Source organism: Diadema antillarum, unplaced genomic scaffold (assembly GCF_040938485.1).
Source record: "Diadema antillarum isolate AM-2024a unplaced genomic scaffold, OU_Dant_1.0 seq00000915_RagTag, whole genome shotgun sequence".
NCBI classification, from domain to species: domain Eukaryota; kingdom Metazoa; phylum Echinodermata; class Echinoidea; order Diadematoida; family Diadematidae; genus Diadema; species Diadema antillarum.
In genome coordinates this window covers 54,389-69,449 of record NW_027271769.1, presented here as the reverse complement: position 1 = coordinate 69,449, position 15,061 = coordinate 54,389, and the positions used below count along the sequence as shown (strand labels likewise).

Below are 15,061 nucleotides of genomic sequence, written 5' to 3'. Positions count from 1 at the left end.
AATTTATTCAATGATTATTTTAGTAATATTGGTTCTGAGTTGGTTAGAAATATGCCCCTGTGTTCTATGAATAATGATTTTTCAGAGTATTTAAGACCGAGAGTATTACATACTATGTTTTTTAACCCCATTTCTGAATCTGATTTGATTACAGCTGTATTAAGTATAAAGGATAATAAGAGTTCAGGGCATGATGGCATAGAAGCATTTATTGTCAAAAAATGCATTCATTTGATTGCATCCCCATTATGCCATATTTTCAATACTTCAATTGAAAAAGGTGTTTTCCCAAGTGATATGAAAATCGCAAAAGTTATCCCAATCTTTAAATCTGGGGATAATCGTCTTTGTTCTAATTATAGACCAATTTCTATTTTGTCCATTTTTTCAAAGGTTTTCGAAAAGTTGGTACACAAACGATTGATCTCATTCTTGGAAAAAAATGCAATCCTGTATCAAGGGCAATTTGGTTTCAGACAAGGATATAGCACATTTATGGCCCTTTTAGAATTTGTCAATAATGCTACTTTGGCTTTTGAAGAAAAAAACATTGTTATTGGATTATTCTTAGACTTATCAAAAGCCTTTGATACTATTGATCACAAAATTCTGATAAGTAAAATGTATCATTATGGAATTAGAGGCAATGTGTTAAACTGGTTTGAAAGTTATTTGTTAAACAGAAAACAATATGTGTTTATTGATAATCATACTTCACAATTTCAACATATCAATGTTGGTGTCCCACAAGGATCAGTGTTAGGTCCATTACTCTTTTTGCTTTATGTAAATGACCTGGCTTTTGTAAGTGATGTTTTAAAGCCCATTATATTTGCTGATGACACAAACATCTTTCTGTCAGGCAAGGATATCCATGATATGAATGTTGTATTCAATGCAGAACTTGAAAAGGTGTATTCCTGGTTTTTATCCAACAAACTCACTATTAATTTTGAAAAAACAAATTTTATGATATTTAGACCTCAGCAATTACAGCTAGATACAGCTTTGTTTGATTTATCCATTAATGACCAAAAAATAAGTAATGTTAAAAAAATAAAGTTTCTTGGTGTCATTATTGACGAACATCTCACATGGAAAGATCAAGTGCAAAATATTTCAGGTAAAATAGCAAAAGCAGTGGGTATTTTAAACAGATTGAAGAGCTTGCTTCCTCTTCGAATTATGTTAAATATTTATAATACCTTGGTTTTGCCACATCTTTCATATTGTACTGTTGTATGGGGAAACTGCTCTAAATATCTTTTGGACAGATTGCTTGTTTTGCAGAAACGTGCAGTCCGTTGTGTCTCAAACTCTCACTTTTTAGCTCCAACAAACCCTTTGTTTGAGAAATTGAAGGTTTTAAAGGTCTTAGATTTGTATACATTGCAGGCAGCATGCTTCATGTACAAATTTTCTAGGGATTTACTGCCTGATGTTTTTAAAGAGTATTTTATTTGTAATAACAAAGTTAATTTGTATAGAACTAGAAACTCTGATAAATTGTATGTACCATTTTACCGTCTTAGCCTGTCAAGAAAGTCAATAAGGTATACAGGCCCAAAAATATGGAACTCAATTACCCCCAGTTTGAAATCATGCCCCACCATTTCATCATTCAAAAGACAGTTTAAGTTACAGTTGATTAATGCATACCGGTATTGTTCATAGATCTGTACTGTGTCTATACAGTGCACTGGCTGATTCTCGGCATGTGTTGTTCTGTGTTCTCTGTTCGGGCGCCTGCTCGGTGACCTTCACCCCGGCGCGCTGGCGGGGTGCGCGCGCCGGGGTGGGGGTCGCCGGGCGGCCGCCTCGGGTGGAGGATGTAGGGTGGTACAGGTTGGGAATCGCGCGCGTGCCTGTGGTGATTATGATCGGAGCCTTCTACATTCATTATACAATGTATTACAATTATTCTTTTACACTGTACTCAGTACATGTATCGTAATGGAGAGCTCTGATCATGTTGGAAGTGGTGCGCCCTCAGTGGCGGGGCGTGGCTCACGATATTGCTTGGCATAAATGTACACACTGAAGAATCACGATTATACAGCTGCACACCATATTCAATGATACTCGGTATTATGATGATATGTATTTTTTTTTTTTTTGTCTTTGTCGATTCTTATAGAATATTATATGCTCAAACCATATATATATTTCTTAAATTGCATTCAATGATAATTCTTGCCCATTTTTGTCCCACCCTTTTTATGGTTGTTTTTGGTATGTCGTGGTTCCTTCCTTTTGGATGTGCTTTTTTTTCTTCTTCTTCTTCTTCTTCTTCTTGCCCCTATTTATTGCAAATCCAGTTCTTTTTTATGCGACTCATGATTTATGTAACAGTGTATAACGACATACAGTTTTAATATTGTATATTTGCTCAGGGGATCAGCCTCGAAAGGCCAATGGCCTACTGCTGATCTCCTCCACCATTTATTTTAATTGTTATGTCAATCTGGAACACACACTTTTTAACTTTTAACTGTGATTATGTATTTATCCAAAATAATTTTTGGTTTGTATGTATGTGTTTAGAACTGATTGATTGTGTATTTATATGTTTTTACCTGAACTGTGGAAATAAACTGAATTGAATTGAATTGAATTGAATAGTGTAACAAAACATGCCAGCCTTTCTCCTTTAAAGGCATTATTTACCATTTGCAGATGAAAAAAAAACAACAACTGTAGTGCTTCAAAATGATTTTTTTTTTCTCATGGCAACTAATAAAACACTGATCAATTAAGTGCTTATTTACGTCAATGTAGGGCAACATGTCAATCAGTTGCAATGCTTCAAAATAGTTATCAAATGTGAGTTAGGGATAGAAACAACCAGTGTACAAATTTTAGTCAGTCTACTCAATGCTACTTATTGTTAATTATATAAAATATGAAAGATAGTTATAATAAAATACTGTAAAAGTGGTTTTTTTCGCGTACAGAAACTTTCGCGGTTTCCATCGGTGCCGACTTTTTCGCGTGTGTTTAAATTCGCGGTCGGCAATGATAGCGTTGTAACAAGCAACAGGTTCAAAACATTTTCGCGTGATGTTAAATTCGCGGTTCAACCTCAAAGCGCAAAAAAAAAAAAACACTGCGAAAGAAACCACTTTCACAGTAATCGTTTCTAGAAGAAACCATCTACAGTTACGGTTTACTGAGAAAAATAGTGATATTTCCTTACATTTTTAAGCTTACTGCAAAATTTTACATGGTAGGATGTTTTGTGATATAACTGAACTACACATATGCATCAAATGTGATAACTCGAACATTCTTTAAATCACTGCTCCCATTGGTAAACAATACCTTTTTAACACCTGGAGCATCCACTGACCATATCACTGACCACTCAGTGGTTCCATAGATGTGTGTGTAGGTGTGTGAGATGTGTGTGTTTCTTTATCTACTTCATGTCATCCCTGCAGTACATTCATCTGCAAGTTACCCTCCATGAATACATGATCAACATGTCTTAGACCCATGCACGACAATATGAAATCCCCTGCTACCTTTAGCAAGTACCATTAAATATTGCCAAAAAACCTTCAGGAGCTAAAGGGTTACAGCAGAGTCAGATTTGAAATCTGTGTACCTCTTCCTCCGGGCCATTGTCCTCTTCCTCCACCCAACAGGTCTGCAAAATCATCCAGCTCAGGTGGTTCCTCATCAAACATGTCTGCCTCTTGCAGTATTTCCTCCTCCTCTTCCTCACCGAAAGCTCGCTCTCTTCTTCCGAGTCCAGCCTCATCAAATGCCATCCCCTCTGCCCCACCACCACCACCACCACCACCGAAACCCTGGTCTTCTTCTCTCATTGGTTCCTCAGGAGTCTCCAGGTTTGCTTCATCAACTGCCGCTCTGTTGCTAGTTTCCCCTTCCTCTGACTCTGACCCCCCACCTACTGCCTGTCCCCGGCCCCACTGGTGGGGCTGTGGTATGGAAGCAGAGGCTGGGGGAGGGGGCATTAGCTCTACCCTACCCCCGGCCCTAAATTCTGGGAGGGGTACTGGCGGAGGCTGGCCGGTGTTCAGTTCTACAGGTAGGCTAGGTGCTTGGGCTGTTGTGTGAAGAGAAATGCAACATTCTGAGCATTTCTTCATGTGAAATTATGACACTTTGTACAAAAAGTCTAATATCAGCACAGCAGTGTTCAATATTATTTTTTTAAAGGTGTTAGTGTTTTTGAATAATGAATGCTAACTACAGGGGGCATTTCATGAAGCAGGTTGGTCTGATATTTTTCTTACAAACTGTTACAAGCTGCTGAAATCCTTGCATCTGATTGGCTGAGAGCATATTTGTTAGACAACTTTGTCGGACAAAATGCTTTATGAAATGCCCCCCAGATTTTCACATCATAGTTATCATCATCTGAGCACCTCTGTGATATCAAACTTCCATTTAATGAGAGCCATATCTAATGAAAGATGCAATTGAACATTTGTTTAGGTGTAAATACAATAACTTTTTTCTGTTCTAACTAAGAAAATAACTTTCAAAAGGCACGCAAAAAAAATGTAATGACCAAACATCAGAATTGTAGAACCAGCCTCTTCAATGCATCATAGTCATTTTTAAGGTTGAGATAAATGATAAGTGCAACAGGTACATTGGACTGCCTGAAACAACAAAATAAAAGATGCCTTTATGCCAATGGCTCACACTTCAAATGAAATCTCTCAGACCCATCTCTGTCCACAAATAGCAAATATTGCATTTTCTATGCTCATTATATACCCAGAGTAGAATATGAACTAGTCAAGTTTGATATTTGGTTTTCAAAGTGATGTCAAAAGGTGATTACACCTGCCACAAGATAGGTAAAATCACCAAGTACGAATTTCCACCAGTATCTTTACATGTATCTGTTGCATGCTACTCTTGTTGGGACATACAACAATATACATTTGTACTACACCCTGTCTACACCTTCTCCTTGAGAGATGTACCAGTATAGACCAGCCTTTATAACACAGGTATGCATCACATATTTTCTTGCATTGTTAATATCCACTGTGCTTTATCAGCTACAAACATACCTTGTGATGGGCTTCCAGAGCGAACCACTAGTGTTCCACTTGGTGTTAAGCCAAGCTGGTGCAAGCTTGAAGACAGTTCTTCGATGGAAAACACCTTACGGGGAAACGGCTGAGAGAACACAAAACACCATTTCATTGTATTCAATACTGCCCTACTTTGGCAAAAGGAAGCAAGTGACAAAAGTGACATTTCTCGTAAAAGAGCAAAATGTGTCTGTCATTTACACTGACGTCAATAGACTATCATGATGTCTTATCTAACATATCTCTTAGTAGGATGAGTGTTTCTGCATGAAATTTGGCCTGGGCCCTGTTTCATAAAGCTGTTCGTAAAGTTACGAACAGCTTACGAGCGACTGGTGATCAGTTCTGATGTGCTATACACTATTGTACTTATCAGAATTTCCATAATTCAGCACAAGAACTGACCACCAGTAGCTCGTAAGTTGTTCGTAACTTTACGAGCAACTTTATGAAACACCCCCCAGGGAGAATGAGTTCATTATGTGAATTATAAAAACACCAATATCTCAAATTCGGATGGTATGTCACTTGCTTCCTTTTGCCAAAGTAGGGCAGAATAGCTCTAACCCTTTTAGTGCCAATGAGTCATATGTGCACAAATTTCACACACAAACCTATGGACAAGAAGTTACATGTACTATGGCACGCAAAGGATTGATAAAAGCAAACTGTATCTAAACATCCCTTTATGTTGCTCTATGTCCATTCATACACAACCCTAACCAACCCCCCCCCCCCCCCCCCCCACGTGTGCGTGTGACAAAGTGTACATAATACATGTACCACACAGGAGCACCTTACAAACTGCTCATAAGTCTCAATTCAAAATATTGCATTGTCACAATTACTCCCTAATTTTGACTGTTAGGTCTGAAAGAAAATACTGTAAAACTACAATTTTTGTGTGCTTGTTTCTTTCACAAATTTCATGAGAAGTCAAGATTTGTGAAAGTAAAATGCATGCAAAAGTGTTTGTCTACAAAATGCATTAAATGGCAGTGGTGATTCACGAAAGGTTCATGCTGTAGAAAAGGCTGTCTGCTCCAATTCGTGAATATTTCTGATTTTAGAGTCCATCCAATGGCTCCAGAAAGATTTGTAGATCAAGAGATGTGTCTTGAGATTGTTTGAGAACAAAGACTAGAAAACCCTTCTTTACAGATAGAGGTAAAGACTGACCAAAAAACAACAACCACCAATAATATTGATAGGGAGTGAAATGGGGTGATGCTTAGCTATTAACTTTTTATGTGCCATAGTGGAAACCCCCTGTGTGCCACATTATTCTGAGACACCAACGTAGTCATGTTTTGATAAAACATTATGTTTTCAAATCTTTGTAACCTATATAAATTTCTGTTAAGCTGGACAAGAAGGGAGCAAAGTTGTACAGAAAATGCCAAGCTTTGTTTTCGTGTAAATTGTGTGACAAATCTATGAGTGTTTTTTGTTTCAAATGACCAGTAGGCTTTTGCACACACAAAAGTGACAAAAACTTAGAATTTACACTCAAACCTATTAAGAACACTGCTTGATAGTCAATCACCACATAAAATGCAAGCTATATGTGAGACGAACGGAAGCTTGAGAAAAGTTTTCACTGTACTGCGGCATTTGGCGATTTATAGATCGGTTTGGGCGGGTTTGTGGGTTTGAGAAGAATATGCGAAGTTGGCACGCCGTCGACTGAGTCGGAAGTGCGAACGTGGCATATAAAGAGTTAAAGAAGGGTCATTTACCTGCAAGAGTTCTATGTTGTCTCCCAGACTCGGATGTTGTTCCCTGAGCCTTGTTATGACATCATTTAGAGAAGAATCACTAACAAAGTGCTCTCTTGTATGCTGGCCTGATGGAAGACGAATCTTTGGAGGGAGAAGAAGACACATGACAGATATCATGATAAAATCACTGATAAGACATACATACACAATTAGCATACACAATTAGAGGTACTGTTTACCAATGGGAGCAGTGATTTTAAAACAAAAATGTTGATACATATGTGTAGGTCAGTTGTAACACAAAACATCCTACCACATAAAATTTTGCAATAAAGTCCAAACTATATGGAGATTCAGGTGTATCTCTATTTTTCTCAATAAACCATAACTGTAGATGGTTTATTCTAGAAACAATTTCATTATAACAATTGTTCACATTTTTTATATTTAACAATACTTAATATTTTGTTTCATCTGCCAATGGTAGATAATGCCTTTAAGAGATGCAAGGATGATTCTAATTGTTTGTAACTACAATTATACATTAACAAAAGTCTTTGTGTGATTTTAAAAGTAAATGCATAATTCTCATGTGATACCATGTCTATAATGTATGTGGAACTGACTACACACTATTGTATCTGACTGTTCTCTATAAAGCAGCTTTCCTCTACCTTTCCCTTCCATTGCTGTTCCATAATTTGCACACAATTTTGTTACAGTAACATTCACTCCCGAGAACATTACCTGCAGGGTGCATGGAGTGACAGATTTTGGCGTGTCCGATCCGGATTTGGTATCTCCCGCCTGTGCCTCCTGTGTGTCCATTCTGTCTTCGGCACCCTCCCCCTTGCAGGACCCTGAAGATGCGGTATCAGCCGATGCTGATGAGGAAAGAGCAGGTGGAGATGCCATAGAGGGCGCTGCACCGGCAGAAGGCACATCCTTTGGTGTTTTGAGTTGTTTGGCCTTGCGATCCTCCTCTATCTCTCTGAGGACCTGTGTGTGAGCCTATTCAAACACCAAAAAACAAAACGGTTACAAACGTTACTTGATTCAATAACCACTAGGCTCGTTGAACGGTAGGTTTAGTTCATGTGGCCTCTTGAACTGATATTTCAATTTCAGCCTTTAATACCTGTAGTCTATGATGGTTCCTTGTATCATAGACATACAACTCTTCTACCAACATTTTTTGCCTTAAATTCATTTATCAGCATCAAGCATACATGTTTGTGAAGTCAATGTAAGTATTAAGACTAACAGAAGCAGAAATTATTAGTTTCCTTAAACTACACCAAGACAAAGGTATTAACTTCTTTATTTTGGGGTTTGTGCATTTGTTGTTGTTGTTGTTAGGTGATTCGCGTATCCTCTTGGATCATTTTTGATGTTGTTTTCGACAGCAAAATAACTTAAAAAGGGACTATACAGTACTGGTTGAGGTGGGTATTCAGGTTTATTACATTCCTAAGTGAGATAATGAGAAACCTCTTTTGAAATATGAAAGAGCAGGTAATTTTAAGAAGGATTCAACATTTATTTTATGAAAATTAGTTTTCAAATGGCTGAGATATCCAAAAAAGTGATAATAATAAGAGGCGACAGGCCACAACTTTTATTATCTCTTTGTTTCACCTTGTTTTTGGATATCTCAGCCATTTCAAAACCAATTTCCATCAAATAAACTTTTGATACCCCTTAGAATTGCATGCTCTTTGACATCACATAGAATGGTTTCTGAATATCTCATAAAACGTTAAAAGCTAAATCCTCACCTCAACCAGAACTGTACAGTACATTTAAATCATCCTGCACAAGACATTAGAGTTGTGTGAATAGTTTTCTTGATGACTAATATACCTTGTATGTCATTGCTTTTCCGTAGGATGCCTTTCCTCATCAACTAAACTCTTGTTTGATAGAGAGCAAGAAGTTTCAAGAACTGACCTTCTTTTTCCTCATCCTCTCCTCCTTGTACTTGGCAGACAATTCCTGCCTTTGTTCTCTCTCCCACCGATTCTTGTCCTCTCGCTTTTTGTCATCGAGGGAGTACCTACTGACGACCTTGACATCCTCACTGCTATTTCCAGGGGGAGGTTGTGGAGATGAAGGGGCAGCTGGTGGTGCAGCAGAAGAGGAGGTGCTTGGTATGCTGACTGGTGGCAAGCTGAAAGGGAGGTAGTCCTGAGGCTGAGAAGAGCCCTGGATTGGAATTCCAATGAATAAATCCTTCTTTGTCATGATTTTCCGGAAACATAATGAGGCCACATAATCAGGCAGTGCTAAAGAAACTTTTACAGTAGGTCTGTCACATGCAATGCATCCACAAACATCAATTTCATGGGGCACTGTATTGGCTTGGAAGGAAATTTCATTGTAAGAGCTCAAATGCACATGAAATTGAAAGCACAACAAAGTTTCAGGATGAGTAAACACAGCTATAAACTGTAACAAGTGACAATGCTTATTCACTCTGTATATTTGTAATTGATACCCAAATGACAAAAATCAATACTTGTTTCACACTTTGTTCGCTTGTTGAGCTAAAAATGGATTATATTCCATACCTGTGAGGGCCTCAGTGATAATGTTGGTGTGGATCTTGATGGAATTTCTTGCAGTTTATCTCCACCTTGCAAGAGCCTTGAATAAAAAAAAAGAAAAGAAAAAGAAAATAGTGTCGAGAAAGATGTCTTCACATTACAGCTCTACACATTCTATAAAAATAACATAGTGGAACAATGATCTAAAGTATTGTAATGTGATACAAACGTAGAAGATCTGGGAAATTTGAAAAATTAAATCCAAGAGTAACTATTACACAGCAAAAGAATACAAAATCGTAATAGAAGATATAGACATCATTTGGTAAACATGTTATTTGCCCTGTTTACGCCCTGAATACATAGTATGCATTAAAAGACACATGTAGGTTAGTCGTTGTCTAAGGTGAGCAAACATATCCACGTGAGAAAAACTCTGGACAAATGACATCATACGAAGGGACTACCCATTGTATGTAGGGGCATGACAACTCACACATACTATATACCTGACTTCATCAGTTCCTGCCCCAGATAGATGAAAAACAACAGTCATCAGACGGTATCACACAGGTACTTTTTGCCATGTAGGAAAAATATTAGAACAAGGTTTGGTCATTACGTTGAAAGTACAGTATAGTGTTTTACTTTTGAAGAAAATTTGTCATATTTGTAGTTTTACTTACCACTCAACTGCTTCATGAACACTAAGCTTGCCAGCTCGAATAGCAGCTTGTCCTCTGTCCAGATCAAAGCCCATGCTAGCCAGAGTGACAAGCAAGGTGTCAACGGTCTGAAGAAAAAAAAAATATGTAAATATGTATACACTATATGCTACAGCTCCAGGTCCAAATTCGTCTTAGCAAGGTTCTCCTTACAACAGCCACCTGCAATGGGAAAAAAAAATCTCTAATAATTTTCAATACATTTTAATAGTGAATACTTAATTTTGTGTATCTAGTTTTAGTTTTTGTTTTTGTGTTTCTTATGACTGGGTCTATGGTTGATATTTTTTTTTCTTTGTGTGTGTGTGTGTGTGTGAATACATTGTATTCCTTGCTTGGGTATGCAGTCTCCAAAGGAATTTAGGGTAAGGATATTATAGATTTGGGCTAATTGAATAAAGGTTAGGAAGATGATGGGTGGCTGTCTCTCATCTTAAAGGACAAGTTCACCTTCATAAACATAGGGATTGAGAAAATGCAACAATATTAGTAGAACACATCAGTGAAAGTTTGAGGAAAATTGGACAATCGATGCAGAAGTTATGAATTTTTTAAATTTTTGTGTTGGAACCGCTGGATGAGGAGACTACTACAGCTTGTGAGTCATATGCGTACAACAGTATAAAGAAAATGTAAAAGAAAAATCAACATATTTTCACTTTTTTCGCATAATAAAAGAGCACTTGACTTGCCTCTTTCTGAAGGCAGGGGGAATAATATTACCCATAACATTTGTCGGTAACAAGTCAGGGGAATGTGTACTTTTTTCAAAAGATGGAATTTTGTGAAAGTCTCTTTATGTTTTCATTATATTGTTGTACGCATGTGACATCTAAGTTATTCATACACTGCAGTAGTCTTCTCGTCCAGCGGGTACTGCACAAAAACTTCACAAATTCATAACTTTTGAACGGATTGTCTGATTTTCCTTAAACTTTCAATGATGTGTTCTACTAATATTGCTACATTCTCTCAATCCTTATGTTTATGAAGGTGAACTTGTCCTTTAAAGACTACATATCTGGCTTGGGATGGCTCTGATTGCAAATCAGAGATGCCAAGTTCAAACAAATTTTATGAGTGACATTTCCATGACTCGGCGCCCGTGTGCGCGAGCGAGGGAGTGAAGCAACCGAGTGGGGGGAGGGTGTGGGAAAGGGGTGTACCCCCTCCGACGGTAGGGAGCTTTTTCAATTTTTAGCTCTTAATGGTGCGATCTGGTGCATACTTAGTGACTATTTTTTCACTTATTTTGAAAGACAAAAGGGAAATATACCTTCAATTGCAACTATCACTTTAATCCTTTGAGCTATGCCCCTTATTATGGGCATCAGTGGTCCCGATGCGTGAGAAAAATGGGTGCCATGCGTGAGATCATGAGACAGACCCTACATGTACATGCGTGAGTCTCATACAGAATGCGTGAGACTTGGTAGCTCTGGCAAATGAACGCAAGGATTGTGAATAGGGAAAGAGAAGAGCAAGAGCTAGAGATAAATCTGTTAGCCTGATCCCATTTATGATTTGATAATTTTAATATGATATGAAGACGGATATTTATACTCTCACTGCACTCTATGAAGGTGAATGCAATTAAATGAACGGAAAAAAAATTCTAGTGAGATCATAAGAAGGATAAAAAAGTAATCCCCTGGTCAAAATTTCAAACATACATCTCACAACTAGAAGTAGTCTAGAAAAGCACTTGGAGAGCGCAGACCGCCACCAAGCAGCTTGTAAATTTCCATCCATATACACGCATGCTGAAATCTTCTTCTTCTCTTCTTCTTCTTTAATCTTCAAAGAACAAAGGGCTATATAATGCAGCCTATCACCTAACCGCAGCAGCGACCCCATACGGACAAATACGTACCGTAAAGGGTTACCTATCACCATGACTTGTGTGCACGAATCACCCTTACAGTTTTATTCCCAATGATAAAGAAGTCTTCCTGTTGTATCTCAGGCAGAGTCTAACTCATCAACAGCTAACTGTACGCTGCGCCTTGAGTGCACACTCAGTTCACTTATTAAGTATCATCCATATGCACACCTCAATTACTTAATACAATGACATAAATGTAAACACAGTTTGAACTCCCTCATTTATTTGTTGGCACTACTTGCCAATGATAATCCTTCCCAAAAAGTTTTACAAAATATCCTGAATCAAGACGGTTACCCAGAATGCTACAAAAATTTAATCATCTGTTCTTTTAGATTATTAGTTTGAACAATTTCCTTTTTGTCATTAACTTTTCTTGTAAGTCTCATCCAAATGCATTCACCACAACTTGTTGAGTTAATAATTTTGTGGCAAAATCGTGAAATAGGCCCCACCGCAGTGCGCGTGCACCTGTGCGTTAGCAAGCAAGGGTAGGTCCTAGGGTTAGGGTTAGGGTTAGGGTTTAGGGTTAGGGTTTAGGGTTAGGGAGGGTTGTATTTAGACCATTTTTTATGGTTAAATTGGCCGTTAAATTAGTCGAGGGACATTAGGGAGTCCTTCCAAGAAGAAAGGGAGGACGAAAGATGCTATGCTGTGGAAATCGGCCCCGCCGCTGTATCAATTTCGCGTAAACGCCGTTCGGTGGGGTCACATTCACGAGTATTATACTGTGGAAGGAAGCCCCACCGCCGTGCTTACCTACCGATGAACGCCACACGGTGGGGCTGAATTCACAAGTATAAATAGGCAAGCCGCCGTAGTAGTACGGACACACAGTGGTGGGGCCTATTTCACGAGTATGCCTATTTTGTAAACAGACAAACAAACAAATAAACGCTGACAAAAACACTAACGTTAGTCCACCAGTAACCACTCTACCCCTTGCCGTATGGCGGAGGTAAAAGTCATTAGCTGTTAACAATGGTTAAGCCTTTTTATATAAATTAAACTTAACACCAGTCCGGGAAACCCGCTCATGAGGACCGCTCCCGCGTACGAGGATTGCCTGCCTCATGAGGACCGCCCCCACGCCTCATGAGGCCCAGGGGGGGAACGCCTCATGAGGCCCCCCATTCACTTCTTATTCACTTCACATCTGACGTATAAATTGTCGCAACTTTGCACGGTGATTTTTTGTTACACACACATGTCCACTATCCATGATGAAAAGAAGAAAAAATCCTGTCTGTTTTTTTTTTTCAAAAATCGAGTTTTAATCAACCAATGCACAGCGCCCATCAAAACGCGGGCGCCAGCGTGTTCGCACAATGCAAGACTGCCGCACCTATATCTAGCGGCCTGATGCGACTAGTAAAATTCATATATGTACTATCAAATACTAGTAAAATTTATATACGTTATCCATAGATCTATATGATTACTAACATGAAATGGAACACTTGGGACTGAAGCAACACACCAGGAAGACTTGAAGTTATCGTAACTAGATCTACCACATCAGCACTGCACTACTGTATATCCACCAAGAAAGTACTGTAAGATTTATGTTAATTAGGTTACAACTACTTGCCTCATTTGGTGAACTCATACTGATGGCACTAGAATCTGAAAAAGAATTGCTTGAAGAAGAACTCGCATAAGTGTGTGTGTTTGTCGCCACCCACACCTCGCATCTTCCGTGTAGCTAAATGTACACATAATAAATCATGTACAAAGCGCACGGACGGGTACGACGCGTCAACGGCAGCTGATTACAATTTTTTTCCTTTTTTTTGGGGGGGTGGGTATTGACGTGAGCACGACGTACGTACGCGGCGGAGGGCATGCAGGGCCCGTGGGGGGGGGGGGGGGGGGGGGGGGGGGGGTAACTGGGCTGTGAACAACCCATCCCCATTTCACACGTTAAAGGGATCGTATAGTTTTGGTTGAGACCTAATTTAAGGTTTCTAACATTTTTTGGTGAGATAATGAGATACCTCTTATGAAATATGAAAGAGAATGTAATTCTATGAGGAATTCAACGTAAATTTGATGAAAATTGGTTTTGAAATGGTTGAGATATCCAAAAAAGAGCAATTCTAATAAGTGTGGGACCCACACTTTATTACGATCGCTTTGTTTTACTTTATTTTTGGATCTTTCAGCCATTACAAACCCTATTTTCATCAAATAAACTTTGAATTCCACTTAAAATGGTATACTCTGTATCTATCATAAGTGTTTTCTTGGTATCTCGCAAAAGTTAAAAGTCCAATTCTCATCTCCACCAATACTGTACCATCCCTTTATTTTTTTATCGATCTTTCATTTTTCTTTATTTTTCATACAAACAATATACAAGTTAATTCATGACAAGATAACTCAACTTTCATTATAACAACATAGATTCCACATAATGTCAATATTTCGAATGACAAAGAAAGAATTCTGTAAAATTATTTTTAAAAAAAGGAAAAGAACAAACACAAATAAGGTCTAATGGAACAATACACCCCCACCCAACCCAGCCAATATCCGGTGAACCCGCTCACAATCTCACTTACTCAAATGCTCAAATTACAAAATTACAGTGCTGATACTGCCAGTGACGCATTAATTAAGGGTAGGAAAAACAAACCACACAAACAACAAAAACCCAAACAATTGACATAATAGTCTGCTAAGCAAAATAATAAGAATAAAGTTCAATAATTATAGTAGGCCCTACTACACTTAAATTCTCTAAATATTTAGCTCTTTCCATTTCAATAAATGTAGCCCTAATTTTCAAGTTTTAATCTCTATAATTCCTTTTCCTGATCTTTACAATGAAATCATCATTAAAATTTCATTCCTTAAAACGGAAGCACTCCTTTTGATTTAGAAAGATATATAGGGCTAATATCAAGAAAATAATGGAATTGCACATTATTTTGATTTGATGAGACTTTCCTTGGATCCTCGTGGAAATTAAATTCTAGTCACTGATGTCTATTCCCATCAAATCTAATCTGTCTATTATACTCTTGCCAATTAAAGTTCTTTGAACTTGTTCACAAAACAGAAATAGGGGCCTATGTAGGCCAATGTGGATTCGTCTCTTCCT

At 38.2% G+C, this 15,061-nt stretch overlaps 1 protein-coding gene across 1 annotated transcript in view; it reads right to left on the bottom strand.

The window, feature by feature from the left end:
- LOC139741283 (uncharacterized) overlaps positions 1-13,641 on the bottom strand; it is a 38,030-nt gene extending 24,389 nt beyond the window's left edge. The window contains exons 1-8 of the mRNA XM_071651873.1: positions 13,547-13,641; positions 10,032-10,138; positions 9,370-9,445; positions 8,750-9,004; positions 7,547-7,810; positions 6,818-6,940; positions 5,055-5,163; positions 3,608-4,072 (exon numbers count right to left, since the gene is read on the bottom strand). Coding sequence (XP_071507974.1) covers positions 3,608-4,072; positions 5,055-5,163; positions 6,818-6,940; positions 7,547-7,810; positions 8,750-9,004; positions 9,370-9,445; positions 10,032-10,138; positions 13,547-13,564 — 1,417 coding nt within the window. The 5' untranslated portion in view covers positions 13,565-13,641. The remainder of the gene's footprint in view (positions 1-3,607; positions 4,073-5,054; positions 5,164-6,817; positions 6,941-7,546; positions 7,811-8,749; positions 9,005-9,369; positions 9,446-10,031; positions 10,139-13,546) is intronic.
- Positions 13,642-15,061: the final 1,420 nt, after the last annotated feature.